The following is a 21,383-nucleotide window of genomic DNA, read 5'->3' on the forward strand; positions in this document are numbered from 1 at the left end:
ATGCTCCTTAGCCTGCAGTTGCCTGGAAGGCACGCCCACATCCTTTCTTTTGCCCACTGAGCAGCAGGAGGATAGACGGTTCTTACCTGCCTGTGCACTTGGGCCTGTGCCCTGCAGATGAGGTAGTGGCTATGGGTAAATGGTAGCAGGGTGTTCTCTCTTCCTTTTTCTCTGTGTTCTACCACTCCATCCTTCCTCATGGAGGGTCAACTCTGAGACAGCTTTTCCACTTTTTCTATCATGCCCCGTCCTGATCCTTCATTATAGTGAGAATTTTGGAATCGTGGTTTCTTTTTTTTTTTAATGCAGAAATATTTTAAGAATGTGCTTTTAATACCCAGGTGTAGGAATATGGGGCTGCCTTGGACTGTCTGAAGCAGCTGACTCTGATTTGCCTCGTGCTCTAGCAGGGGCATAGTTTTGCCAGCTGCAGATAGTTTCTGTGACTTTTGGAATTCTGAAAACTTTTCAGAGGGTCTATAAACTAGGGACCCAGGAGGATTATGGGTTGTTGTTGGTTGTTCAGGGGGGTTGGTTGTAGCTTGATAGTAGTCATGCTCAGAGAACAAACAAGAAGAAACAGAAATTAGATTCGGGGATTTCTTTCCCTTCCTCTCTCCCCTCTATACTTTTTCTCTCATATCTAGTGTTAGTGGGTTGAAAGGGTGGGGGAAAGGTGGAAAAGACTGGAAGAAAGAAGACCCCACAAAGTAGCAAACATTTCATGGTCAAGTTCCTCTCTCCTCCTGCCACCCCATGTCCATTTCTTATCTCTGTAACTTGGAGGGTCAGGAAGTAGAGTCAACAAATTCTAAGATGTAAATGAGTAAAAGGGGCTCCAGGGAATATCTGCTTTTTAGAACAGAGACACTAGGTAACCAACCATCCATCTTTTTCTAATTCAGATCTGTCACATTTCTCTCCTTTAAGAGTCTCATCTATCTATAGCATTTGGGGCAAATGCTAAATATGGCCTAGGCAAATCCAGAGTTGGCTATCTAGCATCATAAGCCACACGGCATTCCAGGCTACATTCTAAATAGCTTTACTATGGCTTTTTCCTGTTCAATATTTAAGTTTCACTTCATCTAGACAGTTCCTAGAGTGTCCTAGCTCCAGCCCTCTCAGATACACGTACACTCTGTGCTGACCTCCCTCAGAGCACTGGGAGCTGTGTGTGTGTCTGTGTGTGTGTGCGTGTGTCTGTGTGTGTGTGTACACACATACACAGAACACATAAATCTGTTGTTTGGATGTGGAGCTTCGGAAAAATCACGGGGCGCACAGAAGATACTCAGTAAATGTTTGATAAATCGTTAAATCAGCATAGGCCAAGAACATGTGCCTATACGGAAGGGCATCTGACTCCGCCCCTCTCTTCCCCAGCGATGGCCCAAATCATAGACCTGGTGCCCTGGGACGAATGCTCCGCCCACTTGTATGCTTCCCCAGCGGTCCTCCTCCCCCTGGAGCGAGTGCGCCACCCACTGGCCGGTGTGAAGCACCAGCTCTACCACCCGGCCTTGCCTTCCCTTCGGCGCATGGATATGGACACTGTCAAGGGTTGCCTCTCCGATGAACACTGCCAGTCTTCCACCTACTTCTCCAAAGGTCAGGCCCTGTCGCCGCCAGCAGCTAAGGGTGTGCTCTTGGCCTTGGGAGCAAGGGTGGCTGGCAAAATGGAGGTCATGGTCGAAAAGGCAGGAACAAGCGGCGGGTGAAAGCATGAGAAAGACCAGTCCAGCTCTCTATTTCCTTCCAGAAAGTTCCTCCAAGGTCTGGCCTCTACTTACTGATCAGAAAAATGGGGACAGGGACAGAGGCAATATGAAGGGCAGGGTGCCTGGTACTGTGTGATGATTAACAGATCATACAGGCCCTACCGCCTCTGTTGTGAACTGCTGCTGCTGTTGTGGGTGGCACTGTTCTTTTATTTCCTCTAGGTTTAACAAAATCAGGTTTCTTTAGCTGGCAGTTCTGGAGGTGTCTCCCCAACTGTGTCTCAACACATAGCCCAGGCTATCCTTAAACTGTGCCTGGTCTTCTTGCTGGCCTAAGTCATGTTGTGGAGGAGGGCTCAAGTGGTATGTGTGCATGTGTGCGCACACACGTGCACAGAGCTCAGAGAATAGCCTCGGGTGTTGCTCTTCAGTTGCTGTTCACCGTGGTTTTGGAAGCAGTGTCTCTTCCTGGACTGGAAGAGGTCTGCCTGACTGGCCAGCAAACACTAGGATCCTCCTGCTTTCTCCCCACAGTAGGATGGCAAGTGTGTACCCACCCTCCCCACCCTCCCCAAACCCCAGCTTATTATGTGGATGCTGGGACCAGACCTTGGGGCTTCATGTTTCCCCAGCAAGAACCTTAATAACTGAGCTGTTTCCCCTGCATCATCATTTCTCTGAGACAGTGACTTGCTATGTTGTCCTGGCTGACCTTCAACTCCTGGGCTTAAGTTATTCTCCCTGTTCAACCTCCGGATGAGACGGCATTGGTGGCCCACACCACCGCACCCAATACAGACACACATCCTTTTGTTCCTTGAGCGTGTACTGGGAGATTTCCAAGTAGATGAGTTGGAAGGGTAGTGCTAGGAGCACCCTCTCTCTGTGCCCAACCCACGGTCTGCTTCAGCATGGTTGGATTCACACGCCATCTCTCACTCTCTTCCCTTTCCCCAGCTTTCTCTCTCCCTTCTCTCTCTCTCCTTTATCCCTCTTTCCTCTCCTTCCTCCTCCTTTCCTGTCTTGCTCATCTCTTTCTTTCCTTCATGTTCACACATGTGTGCATGCAAAACTTTGCCAGGTAGTCAGTCCCCATTGGCAAGGACAGCCTCCTACATGGCATGATACCATTATCATATCTAGAAAAGTTAACAGTAATTCCACAACATCTAATAACCAGCACACGTTAAAATCTCCTCCAGAGTCTCCAAATAAGTATTTTATAGCTTAAAATGGGAGGGGGATGTAATCTAGGAGTATGGTGTATGTGAGTACACTTTCACTCTCTTTAGACGCACCAGAAGAGGATATTGGATCCCATTAGAGATGGTTGTGAATTACCATGTGGTTACTGGGAATTGAACTCAGGACCTCTGGAAGATCAGTCAGTGCTCTTAACCACAGAGCCAGCTCTTCATCCCTCATGTATAAATCATTAAGTCTTGAGCCTTATTAGCCTAAAACAACTTTCCACCCATTTCACTTCTTTCTGTACTATTGACTTTTTAAAAAGATTTTTTATTTATTTATTTATTTATTTATTTATTTATTTATTTATTATATGTAAGTACACTGTAACTGTCTTCAGACACCCCAGAAGAGGGCACCAGATCTCATCTCATTACGGAGGGTTGTGAGTCACCAAGTGGTTGCTGGTATTTTCTCATGACCTTCGAAAAAGTAGTCAGTGCTCTTAACTGCTGAGCCATATCTCCAGCCCCTATTAACTTTTTATTACATTTTTTTTGTAATTTATTTAAGATTAAGATTACATCATTTTCTCCTTCACTTTCCTCTCTCTAAGTCCTGTGTTCTCCCTCTGCTTTCTCTAGAACTCATGGCCTTTTTTTCTTTAATTGTTGATACATACATACATACATCCCTAAATACAATGTGCTCAGTCGGCTTACTGGTACTCATATGTAATGTTTCAGGTCTGACCACTTGGTATTGGATAAGCATTTGGCGTGCTCTTCCCTGGAGGAGACTGTTTCTTCCTCTCTCAGCATAGTTGCCTGTAGTTCTTTGTCTATGGTTCAGCTCTTGTGACCTTCCCTGCTTCCATGTTAGATGTCTATTGGTCTCATCTTTGTTCAGGCAGCCATGTTGGTGAGATTTCATAGGTGTAGCTTCTCTGAAATTTCTGGGAGACACAATCTCAGAGCAAACCTTCTGTTCCTCTGGCTCTTGTGCTCTTTCTGCCTCCCTGTCCACAACAGCCCCTGAGCCTTGGGTGCAAGAGTTGTGTTATAGTTGGTTAGGTGTTCAACCAGGCATGGCTTCTCTCTTGCTGAGTAGCTCTTAAGTTCAATTAGAGAGCTGCTGCTGGTTACTGCCAAGGTACCCATGCCACTACTGTACCCCTAGGGTTATCACGCCACATGGGTCATTGGTTTGGTTTATAGGCTTCATGGCTGGACAGAATCCTAGCTGGATAGAGCTGTTGGTTGTTTCCTTCCTTTGGAAGCTTTACCAGACAGTATCGTGAAGGCTAGTCCTCAGGGGAAGAGGCTTTCAGGTCAGATCCAGCTCGGGTCCTCTGTCTGGGTCCTCTGTCCAAAGTGCATAGTGCCTTTAGTCATAGCTAACTCGGGCGGGGGGGTGGGGGGCAACCAAGGGCAACACTATAGCCTATAATGTTCTGGGAGGCTCTTGGATAACCTTGACCAAGAACTCAGAAGAGGGCTTCTTGTGCCTGGTGTTGGGTTTTGTTTGTTTGTTTGTTTGTTTGTTTGTTTGTTTAAGATGGTATATGGCACTTGGGTTGGGGGAGCACTGTTAACTCATGGAAATTTTCATTTCATTTACAAATATATATATACACATACATACATATATTACACACACATAGATAGATAGAGATAGATAGATAGATAGATAGATAGATAGATAGATAGATAGACTTATATGTATTATAGGTATTATTTTATGTGGTTAAATAATAGTATGATTCCTTATGACTTTCAGGCATCCTATTGTTATAACACCCCCCTCCTCCTTCTGCATTCATCTTTCTCCCCCTCCCTAATGTTTCTCTCTTTTTTTTTCCATTTCCTCCTTCGCATCTCTTGTGCCCTGCCATCTCCTTCTCTGTTGCTCCCCCCCGCCCCGTTACCCTGTGGTCTCTTTTTATTCTCCTGGTTTCTGCAGTTACTCTGGGTTATGTACTCACATGCAAAGACTTCAAGTTGGAAACCTGAGGTGCAGGAGAATGTGTGGCATTTGTCTTTCTGGGTCTTGGTTCCCTCACTCAACCTGATCTCTTCAAGTCCCATCTGTCTACCCAACCAGACCCCGAAGAAGGATGCACTGTTGACTTTTTGAAGGGTCCAAAGAGCAGCATTGTAGACTGTTCTATGTAGTGAGTCTCAGCAGTTGTTTCCAGGGTATGCTTTACCTTGTTAAACAAAAGCCAGATCTAAAGGCCTGGCTATCCGCAGTATTTCACAGGTGGCCTAATACTGTAAGGAGGGGCACAGAATTCGTTGTTGTTTATGCTGCTAATTTTGGCGATTTGGTTATGGTGGTGACTTGAGGGTAAATTCTTCTTGGTCTCTGACAGTCTTGAGATTTAGAGATTCTAAACTTATACGGACTCAAATTAATACCTTTTGTTGTTGTTCTGGGGTCTGAGGATAGAGTGTCACACATGCTAGACAAGTTCTCTATTACTGAGCTATGTATCCTATCCTTTAGATTTTTGAAACCAAGTCCCACTCTACAGCCCACGCTGGTCTCAAACTCATAATTCTCCTGCTTTGGTTTCAAGCGCTGGAATTCCAGCTGTGCACACCACACTCCGTTCTCAAGTTATTCTCTGCAGTTCCCTAGTGCAGATGTAGTTGAGTGTATTTAGTTTAATAACTGGCATTCACATTCTTTTGCTGTTAAACGCATGAAAATAGGTCACCTTCTTCTAACATCATTTGTGTGTTGCTAGACGGTGGGATCAAAGGACATGTGTGTATTCATAATTATGATAAGTAATATTTACCAGACTGCAGTCTGTAGGCTCCAGTTGATTTACACAGTCTCTGGTGATGTATGATGAGGGGGCCTATCTCTTAAAGCTGTACTAACTTTTGTTTGTTTGTTTCTTTGTTTTTGGTTTTTTGAGACAGGATTTCTCTGTGTAGCCCTGGCTGTCCAGGCTGGCCTTGAACTCAGAAATCTGCCTGCCTCCCACTGCCCGGCAAAGCTGCACTAACTTTTACATTGTTCCTAGTATGGCCGAATAAGTAATAATGTAGCTTAAATGTGCACTCATCTTGTGAATGAAACTGGGCATCTTCTCATAAGTTTAGCACCCATGAAGCCACATAAATTTCTAGTATTTGTACATGAACTACTTAAATATGTGGTTTATCCGTGTTTCTTTTCTTTTTGTCTTGATTTCCAGGAGCCCCTTCAACATTAAGAAAATTGTCTCAGCTATAAAATCAGTAGAAGTGTTTTCCCCTTTTGATCCCTTTTGTGCTTACTTTTTTTACTTATTCACACACAATTGCATGTACAACATATGCACGTACGCATGCGCTGACAGCCCACAGTTCACTCTTGAAGGTCAGAGGACAACTCTTAGGAGTCAGTTGTCTCCTTCCATCATGTGGGTAGCAGATGTCAAACTCGGGTCATTGGGGCCAGCAGACACATGCCATTTACTCAAAGTTATTGGTCTTTTCTTCCAGTTTTTGGCTTTTTATGGGAATTAAAAGTCCTGTCCCAGGTTTATAGAGGAAGTTGTTCACATTTTCTTCTAGTACTTCTAAGTTTTTATATCAGTCTGTATTAGGGTTTCGTTGCTGTGAAGAGACACCATGACCAAGGCAACTCTTATAAAGGAAAACATCTAATCAGGGCTGGCTTACAGTTTCAGAGGTTCAGTCCATTATCATCATGGCAGGAATTCTGGCATCGTGCAGGCAGACATGGTGCTAGAGGATCTGAGATCGTTCTCCATCTTGATCCAAAGGCAACCAGGAGAAGACTGGCTTCTGCAGGCAGCCAGGAGGAGACCCTCTCTCCCATTTTGGGTGAAGTTTGAGCATAGGACCTCAAAGCCCACCAACCCACAGTGACACACACCCTTGCATGTCCAGGTGGAGGCATCTAGGCCACACCTACTCCAACACTGCCACACCTCCTAATAGTGTGTGGGGCTGTGGGTGTGGGGGAAAGAGGGGAGAGAACCCGTGTCTACCAGAGTTCCGGTGCTCTGGGTGGGTGGACTTGAGAGGACTGCCGCACGCTTTCCACTTGGCCCCGGTGGGTGTCTGGCTGTGTGAAGCCACTGACCCCAGCTAGGCGGGTGGTGGACAAGGGGCAGTCCTAGGGACCAGGTTCCCAGCCTCCGGCATCCCATGCTGAATACCTCGGAGGAGCTGAGAACAAATGAGGGCCCCAGGTGGCTCGGTCAGCTCCGGGGCCAAAGGGAGGAGAGGGCAGGGGGATGAGGGGTGCTGGATGGTTTCCACACGGGCGAGAGTCCTTGGCTGGAGCACAGGAAGACCTTCTGGCAGGAGGTTAGACTCAGCTCGTTAGGGGAAAGTCTATCCCATTGTTCAAGCACGGCGGGCTTTGATGATCAGAGACAGTCTATGGTTTTAGAGCTTTATTGTAGAAAGGCAGGGAGAAAGAGAGAAGGTAGAAAGAGAGAGAGAGAGACCGGCCATGGCCAGGTGGAGAGAGGGGAGAAGGGAGAGAGAGAAGGAGGGCTAGAGAGTAAGAAAGGTGAAAGCTTAAAGAGAGTGAGGAGGGGGCAAGTAGCCCCTTTTATAGTGGGCTGGACTATCTTGCTGTTGCCAGGTAACTATGGGGAAGAGCATACCTGGCTATAGTCAGGTAACTGTGGGGGTGAAGTCTATCCAGAATGCCAGAAGCTTGGGACATTGTCTGTGTAACTGATAGTCACAGAATTATGGAGTTGGGGGCTCTGTGGTGTAAGGCACCTGGCTCTGGGACTGTGGCTCACTTTTCCGTCCCTTTTAGAGTTCTCTACTGGGTCGCCAGAGCAAGCCCCATTCAACCAAAATAGGCTGCCTATCACAGTCCCACAATAGTGCCACTCCCCATGGGCACCACACTATATAGAGTTTTCTTTATTGTAAGAAATAGAGTTTTATCTTAAATATTTAAAAACTAACATTTTTTTTCCCTTTGAGACAGAATCTCACCATGTAGCCCTGGTTGGCCTGGAACTTGATAGGTAGACCAGGCTGGCCCTGAAATCACAGAGTTCTATCTAGCCTCCTGAGTGCTGTGAGTAAAGGCATGTGCTACCACACCTGGAAAACATTTTTTTTCTCCTAAGGTACATAGTTTGGCCCCAGTTTCTAGAGTAGGCCTGTCCTAAGGGCTCGTGAAGGGACACGTTTCTCTTTCAACAGATGATTTCAACAAGGCCCACTTCACACTCCTAGGGGTCCCCAACAAACCCCTGCAATGCCTGGTGAGTGTCTTTTATCCCCAGCCTGGGATGGGCTCAGTAGCACCAGTCCGTGCCCAGGCCCAAGCACCTCTGGTCCAAGGCTCTATTGCCTGAGCATATCCCCAGCTGCCTACCTGGAACTCTCACCCCCACCCAACCCAAGCCTTTGTTTCCTGCATCCTCAGTCCAATGGGGCTAACTAATATCAGGTCAGGCCCAGGAAGCCTTCTGGGGTCTTGCATCTGCCATTATGGTCCAACATTCCATAGGATTTCACAGCAACCGGCCAGAAGCTCTGTCACAAGTATCGTGGCGGCAAGATGATTCCCATCGCGCCAGGCATCAACCGGGTCGACTGGCCCTGCTTCACGCGTGCCATCGAAGATTGGTCTAAATTCGTGTCCAGGTCCGAAGAGTTCAAGCTGCCTTGTGCCAACAAAAGGGGTCAGTTTACCAACTGCAAAGAATGCTCTTAAGAGCGGGGAGACCTCCCGCTATTTGATGGTGCGTAAAGCGGGTAATGAGAGCCACAAGCACAAGGACCTGGAACATAGGACCAGGAAGGGGTGGTGAGAATGGTGAGGGTGCGGGCAGGGTTGGGGTGGAGGAGCGCTGAAGCAACTCAAGGTTAGGGAAGCCACTAGGGCTGGGGCTGAGAGCCAAGCAGAGTTCGGGAGGGGCGGGGATTCTGCGCGGGGCGGGGTTTAGTTGAGGGTGGGTCGGGTTTGTTCAGATCTAGGTTCCCAAAGTGGGCTCTCTCCACAGTGGAGGGTTTCAGTGGCTACGCGGTGCGGTACTTGAAGCCGGAGGTGACCCAGAACTGGCGGGTAGGGAAAGATGCAAACAGACCGGGCCCGGATGGCTGGGAGGGACTGGCTGCTGGGGTCCGCGCCCCACAGGCTTACGGGTCCCCATTCCTACGGCCCACTACAGTACTGCCTCAACCAGAACCCCAGCCTGGACCGCTACGGACAGAAGCCCCTGCCTTTCGACTCGCTGTAAGTGACAATCTGCAGGACCCCTTCGTGACCTCGATCCCCGAGCCAGAGGAGAGGGATCATAGTTGTAGGACAGATATGAATTCCTACTGAACCGGCGTCTGTCAGCCGGTGCATGAAGCAGTTATCATGCCAGAATCTGGCATCTCCAAGCTCCGTGAGCCAGCACTCAGACCTTTATTCTTTTGCAGGAACGCGTTCAGGCGCTTTGGCTCCCACTACAGGTAGAGAATGGCCCCGCCCTGGTCGCAGCAGGCCACGCCCCCTAACAAGAGTGCCCTGAGGTTGCTCAGCCGGCACTCTACACTCTACAAGCAGCTTAGTGGATCCGGCCTTGGGGGTCGGGGATACCTGACAGGGTAGAGGGGTGGAGCTAGGAAAGGAAAACTTGATTTTTTTTTAGAGTATCTTGGAGTCCCCATCTCACCCCTCTTTCTCTTTACAGTCGCATCAACTATCTGACTCCCTGGCATTAATCCGTGGGGGGAAAAGGCTGATTCTTCTATGGCTGGACCGTGCCACCTCAGGGCCCCTAGCCGGACAGAGGGCATATGGTGGCACCACCCATCTTCTCCCCAGGAGTTCAGTTCAAGAAATAAACCTAATGCTTCCTCAGAGAGGCCCTAGGCTCGTGGCGGGGGTGGTGGTCGGGGGCTGGGGGGAGTGAAAGAGAAGTCTGGAGAAAGGTCAGGATAGTGTATTACCTGTTCTTTACAAACTCCTGGGAAATGGGGAGAGGGCGTGTAGGGGCTGGTGAAGGATGTTTTGTGGACTTGGATAGAGTTATCAGGACCCCAGCTAGATCTCAAGTCTAGCTGGGGTGGAGGCACAAGGACAGGCTGGGATATGAGTTTCCCTAATGCTCTTGTCCCTCGCTTGCAACCCCTAACCAAGATCCTGAATGTGGAGCCTCTAACTGAGTTTGAGCATTGAGAGCAAAGAAGAGACTTATGACACCACCATGTACTTTGGTGTGCTTTGGGGTTTCCTGGTACCAGAACTTCCCTGATGGGAAGTGGGCAGGTTAGGTTTATACCCTCTTATTCCCTGTGAAACAGATTTCAAATATAAACTGGGATAAGATGATTGAGAATATCTTGGGCTCCTCAAGGCACTGCTAAGAAATTCATTGCCTAAACAGAAGGCTATCTGCTGTATGTACTCTTGAGCAGTGGGACAGGACCTCATCAGTCCCTCGGTTTACACACCCTAGTCCTGAGCCCCTCTTGTGATGGTGGGCGTGATGGCCTAGGTGAGAGGAGCCCCAGGGAAGTGGGCTTCAGTCTGGTGCAATGTTAGGGTAACTGGCATCTGTAGCTCTTGGGTCTCCCATACTCCACCCCGCCGAGGGCAGACGGCAGGGAGAGGTTCCCACTGGGACAAATAGTCACTGTGCTTAGGAACTCAGTATGGGAGTTCTGTTCCTGGAACCATCCTTGGAGCTTCAGATATCCCCAAACCTGGAATTATGTGCAAAGTCATGTGCTTACATGCCCAGAGCAGACCCTTTGTTTTCATCTTATTCTCAGCAGAGCTGGCATCCTCAGGACTTAGGTTCGCTCATTATTCCCTTTCCTCCCTGAACCCACTGCACAGCTGCTGCATGCAAGGCTAATATCCCAGGAGGAAGGGACTGAGAGGAAAATGTCCTCACAGGTCAGAACATACTATCACCTGATATTTGGAATTCTTCAAACAGGGCAGGGAGCCAGGGGAAGATAAACCCAGCTTCCTTCAAGCAAACTCAGTGGACAGCTTTGGGAAGCCAACGACAGAGCCCCAGAGCCGTTAGTGCTCCAAGCGTTCATTCCAAATGATAAAGAAATGGACCTGGCTAGGTTCACAGCGGATGCTCACATCCTGCTTTGGGTGAGAATGGTCAGAGGGGCACCAGTGAACAGCTGATGGTGCAAGGAGGAACCGAGTGACCCGGAATTTTTATTTTTTTCTGGGCCCGCTTCTGTGACCCAGTATGACCAAGAAAGTTCACCTTGTAATGTGGCCCAGCTTTGAGGCCTTTGCCTGGGCCAGGGTTCCGCTGAATGCTCAGGTGACACAGACAAGAGGTCACCCATGCTTTATTAGTGGTTTGAGTCCAGTGGGGAAAAAACCGATAGGCAGACCAAGTCACTTTAAACCACAACCTACACCCCTCTAGTCTAGGACACTACAGGGGCCAGCCCACAGCAGTAAAGGTTCTTGTCCACTGGCTACATGCTTAACACCAACTTTATAAATACAAGAAATAGAAGCTGTGTCTAAGAATAAGGGGAGGAGAAAGCATAAGCAAAACCAATTCAGTGTATGCTTTTTATTAAGATTTTAAGTGTTTCACAGGCCCTGTGAGGTAAGTTGTTTTAAATCCATTTTATAGCTGGTTAAGTAAATGGACTTGGGGATAAAGAAATGGCTCTGAGGTTGAGTGCTGGCTGCTTTTCCAGAGAACCCAGGTTCAGCACCCACACGGAGGCTCAAAACCATCTTAACTCCAGTTCCTAAGCATATAACACTTTCTTTTGACTCCAGGGGCACCAGGCACACAGGTGGTGCACACACATACACCCAGGCAAAACACTCATTCACATAAAACTAACTAAATAGGCTAGAGGAAGTTTTGATTGGCCCAAGACCATACAGCTGGTGACCGGCAAAACTAGGAACCGAAGGCAGTGAGACTGTGATCTACTTCTTTCCTGCTCCGAGGAGCAAGCCAAGAGTGGAGAGGAAAGCAGAAGGTCTTCCTGGGCTGGAGACATGAGACTAGTACTTAGAAGGAAGAGACCTCCCATCAGAACACTAAGAAGCCAAGATTAGTGGCATACACTTAAGAGTCCCAAACAATGGGGAGGCTGAGGCATGACTGATGTCCCAGGAGTTTGTGACTAGCCTGGGAAACAGACATAGGAATGCTCTCAGAAGTACTAGGAGTGGCAACCACCTCACAGCTATGACCTCCTCTGTACCTTCAGAGGGTTGTGGCTCCGCATAAACGGGTCCCATCTGAAGTCTTCTCTGTAGTTGTAACCTCGGGACAGTGCAGCCAGCATGATCCCCATCTCTAGGCCTTTTGGACTTGAACACATGCAGTTCCCTGGCCTTTACCACAGACCCCACCATCTTTTCTTGCTTGTCTATCCTACCCTCAGGCTCTTGCCTCCCCAACTTTGTTCAAAGCCATCCTTCCACCCCTTTCTACCCAGTCTCAAAAGCCTCAAGTGCTCCCTTCTCCCCAGTCTTCCCAAAGACCACAAGTACAGGGCTCTTGGCTGTTTCGGGGGACTCACATCTGTGGCCAGCAGGCTTACTTGCCAGCTCCTTTTACCTTCTAAGGTTCAGGGATAGGCTCTGGGGCCTCCAGAACCATGCAGATATATCTATCTGGACAGAATGAAATTTCTACTATAAAGTAACAGTAATGTTTATTACAGAGCAACATGGAGAACATGCATCCTAGCCCAGGGTCTAGGGCTGGCAGAAGGGCAGGCTCAGAAATAAGGCTCACACTGAGATGGGGGTGGGGTGGAGATGACACGGCCCAGGTGTCAGTGGACATTTTTACTGTGTTGTTTGTCTTTGGGTGCACATACACGCAGAGGGTAATCAGCATCAGGTGTCTTCCATCACTCCTCACCTCATGTTTTTTGAGACAGGGTCTCTCAAAAACCCAGTGTTCACCAAATGGTTATCCTGACTGGTAGGAACACCAGGAATGTCTGTATGTCTGTCTTGTCATTCCTCCCACTATCAGCCTAGGATCACAGAATCACACAGCCGTGAAGGTGCTGGGTATCCAAACTCTGAGCCTCAGGCTCAAGCAGCAGGCACCGCAATAACTGAGCCGCCTTCCCCTCAGCCCCTACTCTACTCAATTCTGAAACTCTTCACTCTCTCGTGTGACGCTCGTGCCTTATGCCTGGCAAACAGCAGATACTCACGTTATGGTTGTGGAAGAAGCAAACATAGGATTGTAGAGCCAGGCTGGGTGGGGACATGGAGAGGAGGGAGCTTCCTGCCTCCCCACAGACTGACCTTTACAGGATCCTACAGCAGAGATCTCTGGGAATGTAGACCGAGAGCAGCCAAGGCTCTTCCTGAAGCTATGTACGACTGACTGCTCAGGGACAAAAACGCTTTGTTAAGGATGGGATGCAGGCCTTGTCACCAGAGTCAGCTGTGAGTTTGGGGGACTCCTGCAGAGTAGTCCAGCACGGGACAAAGGTCTGCTCTGGAGGAAGAACAGGGCTACAGGCCAGGAGGGACATTACTGGTTGGAGATGACATTTCATGACAGTGCTGGAAGGTGCAGGCCCTTTAAGGACCTGCCTCTCTGTCTGCACAGGAAGGTGGACAACAGTAATTTGGATCTGTGAAGAAGCTGAACACCATCTGGGGCAGGGAGAGCATTTTGTTGCCTTGATTCCCCTGGCCAGATTGGGTGTCTGTCAGGTCATACAGCCTGTCTTTCACCTGTGTGGCTTAGACAATCCCTGAGCCTTGAAATGATCTGGACAGGACTGTTCCAGTCTATCCTGCCCACTGAGCAGAGTTTTATCTTTGCCACACAACTAGAAAAGAAACTGGGCCTTAAGCCTGGCAGAGCCACAAAGGCCCCTTGCTGTTAGCTGCTGAGTGGTGGAAGCCGACAGGAAGGAACCTCTTGGCTTCCCAGGGGCCACAGAGGGGATAGGAAAAGATGGGGTCTGGTCATAGTTTTCCGAACAGTTGTAGCGTGGGTAGCTGCATGTCCTTTGAAGTTTTCTATCCTTATCTAGGACAAGGAGCCCTTGGCTAGTTCTCTCCAGCCCGACTCTGGCCTTTGGGAAATGGAGGCTTGTGAGCTGCAGCTGAGGACAAGGATGGTGTACAGTAGAGATACGTGGAAGGACTAAGGTAAAAGGCCCCACCCGGGCTCGGTCCACAGAGGGTCACTGTAGGGCAGACCAAAGAGGAGTGTGGGCCAGCCGGGCTAGGTGGGGCCACCACTGTTCCAGGAAGCACCTGAATACATTTATTTATTTACTTAATTTATTTTTGCCATCTGCAGCTTCTGGCCTTTCATGAGTTGCTGGTCTCTCATGGTCCAGCTCCTTCGAGGGTTAAGACTGACCCTTAGTCAGGAGGGGTGAGGTATGCTGCATTGGTAGCTGTTGGCTTGTCTGTGGCTTCCCTGTGGGGTCTCAACAATGATTCCATGCAACTCTCACAACAGTGGGGCAAGTTAACCTTCCAATGTGTTCTTTTGACAGATATGGCGACTGTGTCCCAAAGAGGTTAAGTGACCGGTCCAAGCTTACACAGCCAGAAGCCTCAAAGCTCAGGATTCAAGCCTCGCCCCAACCTGCTCCTTTGGTCTGCTTTGTGTCTCAGCCTCTGCACCTCCCAACAAACCCTCTGCAAAGAACGAGTGGAAGAGCTGTGGGCTGCACCGGTCAATGTCTTTACTTCTAGAGCACATGTCAAACTCACTGTATTTAACATCAAAAGTGGCTGCCTAAAATGGAGTCATTCTTTTAAAAATTCCAAACTCTCATATTTATATATGATCCAAAATGACATGAAATTAAGCTATACAATGTTATGAATAGTATAATAAACAGCTTTTAGAATGCAAAAATGAAAGGAAAAAAACCTAGCAGTTAGGACTAGGCTGTTATAAGCCTGAGTTCCAGTTTTTTGAGGCTTTGTGACCAAGAGTCAACCCAAGAGAAGTGCTAAGCTCAGTCTCTATGGACACAGGAGAGAACCTGGGCAGACAGAGAGCCGGATGTGGCCAGCTGGACTTTTCAGATGAGGTGAGGTGGTTTCCTCCTACCCATCTGACCCCTGACTTAGTGATCAGTCGTCTTCCAAGACTCACGGGTAGAGAGGGGGCTGAAAGGGGCATGGTCAGTGCTGGGTTCAGAACGATGACTGACAACAAAGGTCCTCCAGTCTCCCGTGGTGGCTCTGGCCATCCAGTGATGGTGGCTGACCGTGTACCTACCAAGAATGCTGCCTGCTGGGCTTCCCACTCCTTGTGTACCCACATCTGCTACAGGAAGCAGGCTGTGAGAAGCCAAAGACCTGGGGGGTGGGGGTAGGGTTCCCAGGGCTCAAAAGACAGCAGGTTGTTACAGCAATGGACGATCCTTAGGGCCTGGGGGCTCTGTGGGGGTAAGAGGACAGTCCTCACCCTGGATACCTGGGACTCCCTTTGGCCCTCAGGCAGGGCTGGGACAAGCCTATGACTCTGAGCCCCGGACACTTTGGTTCACATGACATAGGAAGGGACCTGTTTACATCTGCCGGGAAATCATAGGCTTGGTCTTCCTTCCTCCCCAACCCAGGGATGAAGGTCAGGGGACTAACAGTCCTCCACTTCCACACCGCAGCTCTGCTCTGGGCACACTCATTCCCCTGCAGCTCAGAACCACTCACAGGCAGGAGAGTCTTCCACAGACTCAGGACATGGGCTGCTTGTGTCCCTTTCTCTGTGGACAGCCCTGGCTGAACTGAGGGTGTCGTGGAATGTTTCTGCTTCCCCCACCCTGATTGGGCCCCTAGTCTCCAAGCAGACAGTACCCACAGACTCCTTCCTATCCTACATCTCTATCAAAAACTTGGGGTTGGGGCACATTTGTCCTAGCTGGGCAGTCAGGGGACTGTAGCTCTGTCTCCATTCTAAGTCCCCAGATCTGTCTCAAGCTTGCCTCCCCCCACCCCCAATAAAAACGCAACTTGAGAAGAAACCGTACTTACTTCTTCCCAAGCCATCAGCTTTCTAACTAGGCTGAAGAGCTGGGAAAATTGGGTTGGCATCCCCGACTCCTGGGGCAGAGAGGCACCTGATTACAGGTAGAATTCAAGTTCCCTACAGGTAAGGGGTGTAGCAGGTTCTCAGAAAGCAAGTCCTGTCATGGGGAAGAAGTGGATGGAATTGGGGTCTGGCCACTGCAGTTTGGCTCTTCCCACGGCCAGGCTGGTGCTAAGAATACCGAACATGCGCACCCTCCACCTGCCCAGAAGAGCCCTTTGGTCCCGACTCCTGAGGAGGCAGCTGACTGACAGGCTTGCTGCCATGCAGCTGCAAGCAGGCAAGACTAGACAGGGCAGGTGGCGGCGGGCACCGAGGCCTTAGGGCAAGCAGGCTGCCACCTGGTAGGCGCCCTCCGCGGCTGCGGCGGCAGCACTGTGCTGGGCACTGTGCTCCTGTAGCAGCGCCACATCCAGAAAGCGTTCGCCGCACCACACACACTTGAACTGCTGCTCTCGGGCATGCACGCCCTGGTGCTTGTTGAGATGCTCTCGCTGCTTGAAGGCTTTATCGCAGCTAGGGCACTTGTAGGGCTTCTCGCCCGTGTGCACCCGCCGGTGGCGTTGCAGGTCTGAGGCATACTTGAAGCGCTTCTCGCAGTCCGGACACTTGAGCGGCTTCTCCCGGGCCGGGTCACAGCGGTGCTGCACGAACTCCGAGGAAGAAAAAAAGCGGCGCTCGCACAGGGTGCACCGCAGAGGCTTCTCGGCGGCAGCGCAGTGGGACAGCTGGTGCTTCTGCAGAGCGGATGCCCGCTTGTAGGCCTTGTTACACACGGGGCACTTGAAGGGCCGCTCGGTGGAGGTTGGCAGGCACTTGTGCCGCAGCAGCTCGGCCGACTGGTCGAAGCCCTTCTGGCACACCGGGCACTTGAACAGAGTCTCCAGGGTGTGCACGTGCTGGTGGTAGAGCAGGTGGCTGGGCTGGCCGAAGCCCTTCTCGCACAGGCCGCACTTAAAGGGTTCTTCCGTCTTGTGTGTGCGCCGGTGGCGCATCAGTGCGTACTGCTGTTTGAAGCCCATGGGGCACAGATCACACTTGAAGGGCCTCTCCGCACTGTGCGTGCGCTCATGCTGCCGCAGGTCCGACGGCCGCTTGAAGGCCTTCTGGCACTCGCCGCAGCGGAAGGGCCGCTCGCCGCTCGGGGTACAGGGGTGCTGCAGCAGCTCGGACGACTCTTTGAAATGCAGCTCGCACACGTTGCAGCGGAAGAGGTGATGCTCGCCAGAATGCGCGTACATGTGGCGCACCAGATGCGAGCGGTGCTTAAAGGTCTTCTCGCAGACAGCGCACTTGTAGGGCCGCTCCGAGCTGTGTGTGCGCTTGTGGTGCACGAGGTGCGAGGACTGGCTGAAGCTCTTGTCACACAGCGTGCACTTATACGGCTTCTCTCCGGTGTGGATCCGCTCATGCCGGGAGAGCTCCGACAGGTGCTTGAAGGGCTTCTGGCAAACGGGGCAGCTATAGGGCTTTTCCGGTTGCTCCACAGGGGCTATGTTAGCAGGTGGAGGTGCTGAGGGCAGTGATGGGGCGGTGGTGGTGGCCGGCTCCGCAGCCTCAGCTGGCTTGTAGGTCTTATCACAAATGGAGCACTTGACCATGCCGGTGTGGGAGCTGTGGTGTTGGGCCAGTGAGGTGAGCAGGGAGAAGCCCATTTTGCAAACACCGCAGACAAAAGGCTTCTGCTCGGCCTGCACACACTGGTGCTCCAGCAGGTCGGTGGCCTGATGGAAGATCTTAAGACACTGTGTGCACTGGAATGAGCGGTCGTGGCCTGCCAGGCACTGGTGCTCATGCGGACTGGACAGGTGTGCCAGATCATGGCCACACACGCCACATTTGGGGCCCGGCTCCCCGGCTTGCAGGGGTGCATGCTGTGGGGGCTGGAGGCCTGGGTCGGGTTGCAGGAGTATGCCGTACACGGCACAGCCCAGGGGGTTCTCGGCCGAGCCTGGGGGCAGCGTGTGCTCAGCCAGGGCTGGAGGTGTCTCTGCATGGTGCTGAGGCTGCGGCGCCTGTGGCTGCTGTGGCTGAGTCTGCGGTGGCTGCTGCCAGCTTTCTGACATGCTTGGGAAGATGAAACTGGGTTTGGACAGTAATGGCTTCAGTTTCCCCGCTTAAGGTGAACCTAACCCTGAGAGAAGCTACCGGATCTCAGGTTCGGACAAGAACCTCACACAGGGCACAGAGGCCTTGTCAGATAGCCCTTGTCATTAGCCAAGAAGATAGCCTGCAGGACGGGAGGGCTCTTCGAGACAGGGTCCTGGCAATGCTAAGAAGGCTGTGCCTTCCCCAGTAATCGGTTCTGTAGGGAAGAGAGACACAGTGAATATGAGGCAGGAACAAGCAGCTCTCCCCTTTTCCCTTGCGGCCCACACTCACTACACAGACATAAGCTTCTTTAGGGGACGGAGATGCTCAGGGATCGAGCCCTGCTCCCTTCACCTGCTCTCAAAGAGGCAGCTCCTCTCCTCCATGCAAAGGGGAAGAGAGCTTTCTCTATACCCACTTTCTTTAATCCCCATTCTGGGCAGGGCACCTCAGCCTCCACAAATTCCCCACTAGTTTCCATATGGCCCACTCAGTCAGATAGTATGGGGTGACCTGTCCCTAATGCCTGACAGCCCCTTTCACACTGACATGAGAGAACACTACTGTTTGGAATCAAGAGGATCCTGATGGCTGAAGGAAGCCACGCCCCTGAGGTATAAGTTCTAAGGCAGATGGACTCTGGAAGCTAATATTAAGGCAACAATACTAAGAACCACCTAAAAACCCTCTCCTTTGAAAGACTGGTCTACGTTCCTCTTCACCTGCACTCCAGGCCTTTCCCAGGGCACATGCCACTCTAGCTTAACAGGATTAATGGCCTTTCTGGGACCCAAACTCCTGGCCAAAGAGGGTTAAATAACAGGTTTATAGACCCACTGATCAGGTGAACTTCTTCACTCTAGTTATCTCCCAGAGGAACATAAACAGAAGTCCCTTACCCTCTGAGTCTTTGACTGTCAAGGTGTAAGAAATTGTTCTGTTTGCCTGAATTGTACAGATAAAGCATGCCCCAGGGTGTGTCTCCTCCAAGTCCCAAATATTCACAGTAATCACTGCAAGATAAAGCCCACCTAACCACCGCCCCCACCCCATGCCAGCAAATCTCTAATTCACCACTTTGAGATAGTATTAAAGCAATCCCACAGAGAATTATTTTTGGAATCAAAGGCAGCCTCCTTTCTAGGTTCTCAGCTGCTTATAGATTTAAAAGTTTGCAAGTTTTCTTTAAGGGAAGGAAAGTAGAGAATGTTCCCATAAGCCAGCTGGCTTCTAACTGTTCTCTTAAAGAAACCTAAGAATCAAGCTAAAAGTTGTCACCCTCAGCATCTTCTGGGAAGGGAGGGAATAAAGAGGCTGCTGATTTGGGGTAGTACCTAGGAGTACGACCAACCAACCACAGCTGGCCATTTTAGCGTTCCTAAGGTAGAGAGGAGCGGTGGACTGCACGGAACACTGTCTGATCTAGCTGTACTAATCCAACTGTGTGTTATTTTTCCTGGTATGAATGGCTGCCAGCCCCATCAGCCGCCCCCACTCCCCACCTCCTAGAGCAACCCCACTGCCTACCCTGACCCTTCTCCAGTAAGGAGAAGCCAGGAACACTCTTAGCTCACTGCACAAGAGCTGGAGAGAGAAGTGGAGAGGAAAGGCAAAGAGAAGCCCCCACCCGCGCCCCACCCTAGCCCTTTTTCCTCTCAGAGTCACCGAATGAAAGCTGATCTCCTCCCATCAGGCCCAGCTGGGCTGCCTGCTGTCAGCTCCTGCTCCGGATGGCCCAGCCACTGCGTCCCGAAAAGGGGGTGGTTCCGGCCGAGGAAGGCCCCAGAGCCTCAAACGGTGCCCGGGAAGCAACTGTACTTCCAGGCCCAGCCTGGATCGCCTCGGAGCTCAGGAGGCTCTCCCTGGGTGCAGGGGCTACTGGAGTGGCCCCCAGATGCAGTCCCGGGTGCCCTGCCACTCACCTGCTCCAGGGGTCAGGCGCGGGACAAGCGAAGACCAGCTGCTTTCTCTGCCGCCTCTTTATTCCGGCTCCATCCGCCGCGGCGCGGCCTACGCGTCCTGCCAATCCCCGGGCCTCGCGTAGCAGAGGCAGGCAGCGCGGAGTCGGGAGACAGGTTTGCAGCAGCCGGAACCGACGAATCGACCCGCGCACTCGGGTTAGCGGGACCGGGGCAGCGGACGGACGGGCGAGCGGACAGACCGACGGGTCTTGCAGAGACCGGCGGACAGAGGGTCGGCGCGAGGCCGGGTAGGCGGGGCCGGGGGAGGAGCGGCAGCCGGGGCGGCGGCTGCCGAGAAGCCCGCGGCGCGGAGCGAGGCCGCCCCCTGTCGGGGACCCGCGGCCCCGCTGGCCCGAGCCTGTGGGTACGGAGGGGCGGGGCTGGAGCCTCGGGATCCGCTCGCCGGAGCCTACGGTCGCGGAGGAGCCGGGATCCTCATCCCCGGCTCGCCGCAGCCCCACCTGACTCTCCGGTCTTCTGCAGCTGACCTGCGGCTCAGCTCGCTCTCAAGAGGGATCCTGAGACTCCAACTTTTTGCAAGTCTGGCAAACAGACCCGCAGACCTGTGGAACCCACACTGGGGCGACGGAGTGATCCGGAAGGCCGCCTCCTACAGCCTTTACCGCACAGGCGGTGGCCGCCGTCCGTCCTAAGCTCCACTGGGCTTCGCCCCCCGGGTCGCCAGGCCCCGCCCCGAGGTGGAGCTACTCTAGGTCCCGCCCCCCACAGAGCACTTCCGGCTCAGAGGAACTCCGGGCGTCGGATCAGGTTGTCGGTGGACACGGCTTGTGGTCGAGGCCCCATGAGCTCGGCGCCCCTGGTGGGCTACAGCAGCAGCGGTTCAGAGGATGAAGCGGAGGCTGTCGCCGCGGGGCGGAGCAAACCGGGTACTGGCTTCCACCGTTGGTGAGGATCGAGGAATTTTTCTCTCTCGAGCGTAGATTCTTTTGAAACCCTAGTGGGACCCGAGCCTCCCGGGGAACCAAGAGGGTGGGTCAGTTCCCCGGTAAGAGAAAAAGGGATGTCGAGGGAAAGGATTCAGGACACACCCTGGACAAAGCCCTGGAATGGCACTACCACACACACACCCTGGCTAAGGCAAAGTTGGGAGTGAGGACACGGGTTCAAGTCCAGCCCTCTCCGTTGGTGCGTTTTTTTTTTTTTTTTTTCTCTTTTGGAAAGCAACTATGTTTCTTCCCAGATGTTTCCTCGTTTGAACACTATGCAATAATAACCCAAGCTTTTCGTTCGTCTAGTAAATGGTTAATGAATAGCCACCGTGAGCCACACGGTAGACTGGAGACACCAGCCTGTTGAAAAACCCATGAAAATCTCATGCGCCAAGAGGCTTAAATCTTCGAGGTTCTTAAATACTGGTCTTTGCTGACTGTA

General features: G+C 51.4%; 3 protein-coding genes across 9 annotated transcripts in view; 2 read left to right on the forward strand and 1 right to left on the reverse strand.

The window, feature by feature from the left end:
• Positions 1 to 14,643, forward strand: Tepp (testis, prostate and placenta expressed). Of its 5 annotated transcripts, XR_001778480.1 has the most exons (9): positions 1 to 122; positions 1,387 to 1,611; positions 8,108 to 8,169; positions 8,418 to 8,592; positions 8,914 to 8,975; positions 9,082 to 9,146; positions 13,919 to 14,036; positions 14,191 to 14,273; positions 14,393 to 14,643. XR_001778480.1 is itself a non-coding variant. In XM_030243801.1 (8 exons), the coding sequence occupies exons 2-7, from the start codon at positions 1,389 to 1,391 to the stop codon at positions 13,992 to 13,994; spliced, it is 663 nt and encodes a 220-aa protein (XP_030099661.1). In that variant the 5' UTR covers positions 1 to 122; positions 1,387 to 1,388; the 3' UTR covers positions 13,995 to 14,036; positions 14,191 to 14,643. The 5 variants fall into 5 exon arrangements, 4 of the variants coding, with proteins under 4 accessions (XP_030099661.1, XP_006531465.1, NP_955534.1 ...); XM_030243801.1 differs by having other exon boundaries at positions 14,191 to 14,643; XM_006531402.2 differs by lacking the exon at positions 14,191 to 14,273.
• Positions 14,563 to 20,243, reverse strand: Zfp319 (zinc finger protein 319). Its single transcript, NM_024467.4, has 2 exons — positions 19,953 to 20,243; positions 14,563 to 18,244 (listed from the first exon to the last, which is right to left on the reverse strand). The coding sequence occupies exon 2, from the start codon at positions 18,003 to 18,005 to the stop codon at positions 16,260 to 16,262; it is 1,746 nt and encodes a 581-aa protein (NP_077787.3). The 5' UTR covers positions 18,006 to 18,244; positions 19,953 to 20,243; the 3' UTR covers positions 14,563 to 16,259.
• Usb1 (U6 snRNA biogenesis 1) overlaps positions 19,845 to 21,383 on the forward strand; it is a 16,101-nt gene continuing 14,562 nt past the window's right edge. The window contains exons 1-2 of one of the 3 annotated variants that reach the window (XM_017312496.2): positions 19,845 to 20,239; positions 20,475 to 20,897. In XM_017312496.2, coding sequence (XP_017167985.1) covers positions 20,794 to 20,897 — 104 coding nt within the window. In that variant the 5' untranslated portion in view covers positions 19,845 to 20,239; positions 20,475 to 20,793. Of the gene's footprint in view, positions 20,240 to 20,474; positions 20,898 to 21,383 lie in introns of those variants that run through there. The other 2 variants (NM_133954.2, XM_006530521.3) reach the window with 2 other exon arrangements.

Source organism: Mus musculus, chromosome 8 (genome assembly GCF_000001635.26).
Source record: "Mus musculus strain C57BL/6J chromosome 8, GRCm38.p6 C57BL/6J".
Taxonomy (NCBI): Eukaryota; Metazoa; Chordata; class Mammalia; order Rodentia; family Muridae; genus Mus; species Mus musculus.

Bases quoted from the DNA above. Each gene is read 5' to 3' on its own strand.
- Tepp (XM_030243801.1), top strand. From the start codon at position 1,389: ATGGCCCAAATCATAGACCTGGTGCCCTGGGACGAATGCTCCGCCCAC. The intron at 8,976-9,081 runs GTAGGGAAAGAT...GGCCCACTACAG, and splicing joins AGGTGACCCAGAACTGGCGG to TACTGCCTCAACCAGAACCC. The intron at 9,147-13,918 runs GTAAGTGACAAT...ATCCTTATCTAG, and splicing joins CCCCTGCCTTTCGACTCGCT to GACAAGGAGCCCTTGGCTAG.
- Zfp319 (NM_024467.4), bottom strand. From the start codon at position 18,005: ATGTCAGAAAGCTGGCAGCAGCCACCGCAGACTCAGCCACAGCAGCCA.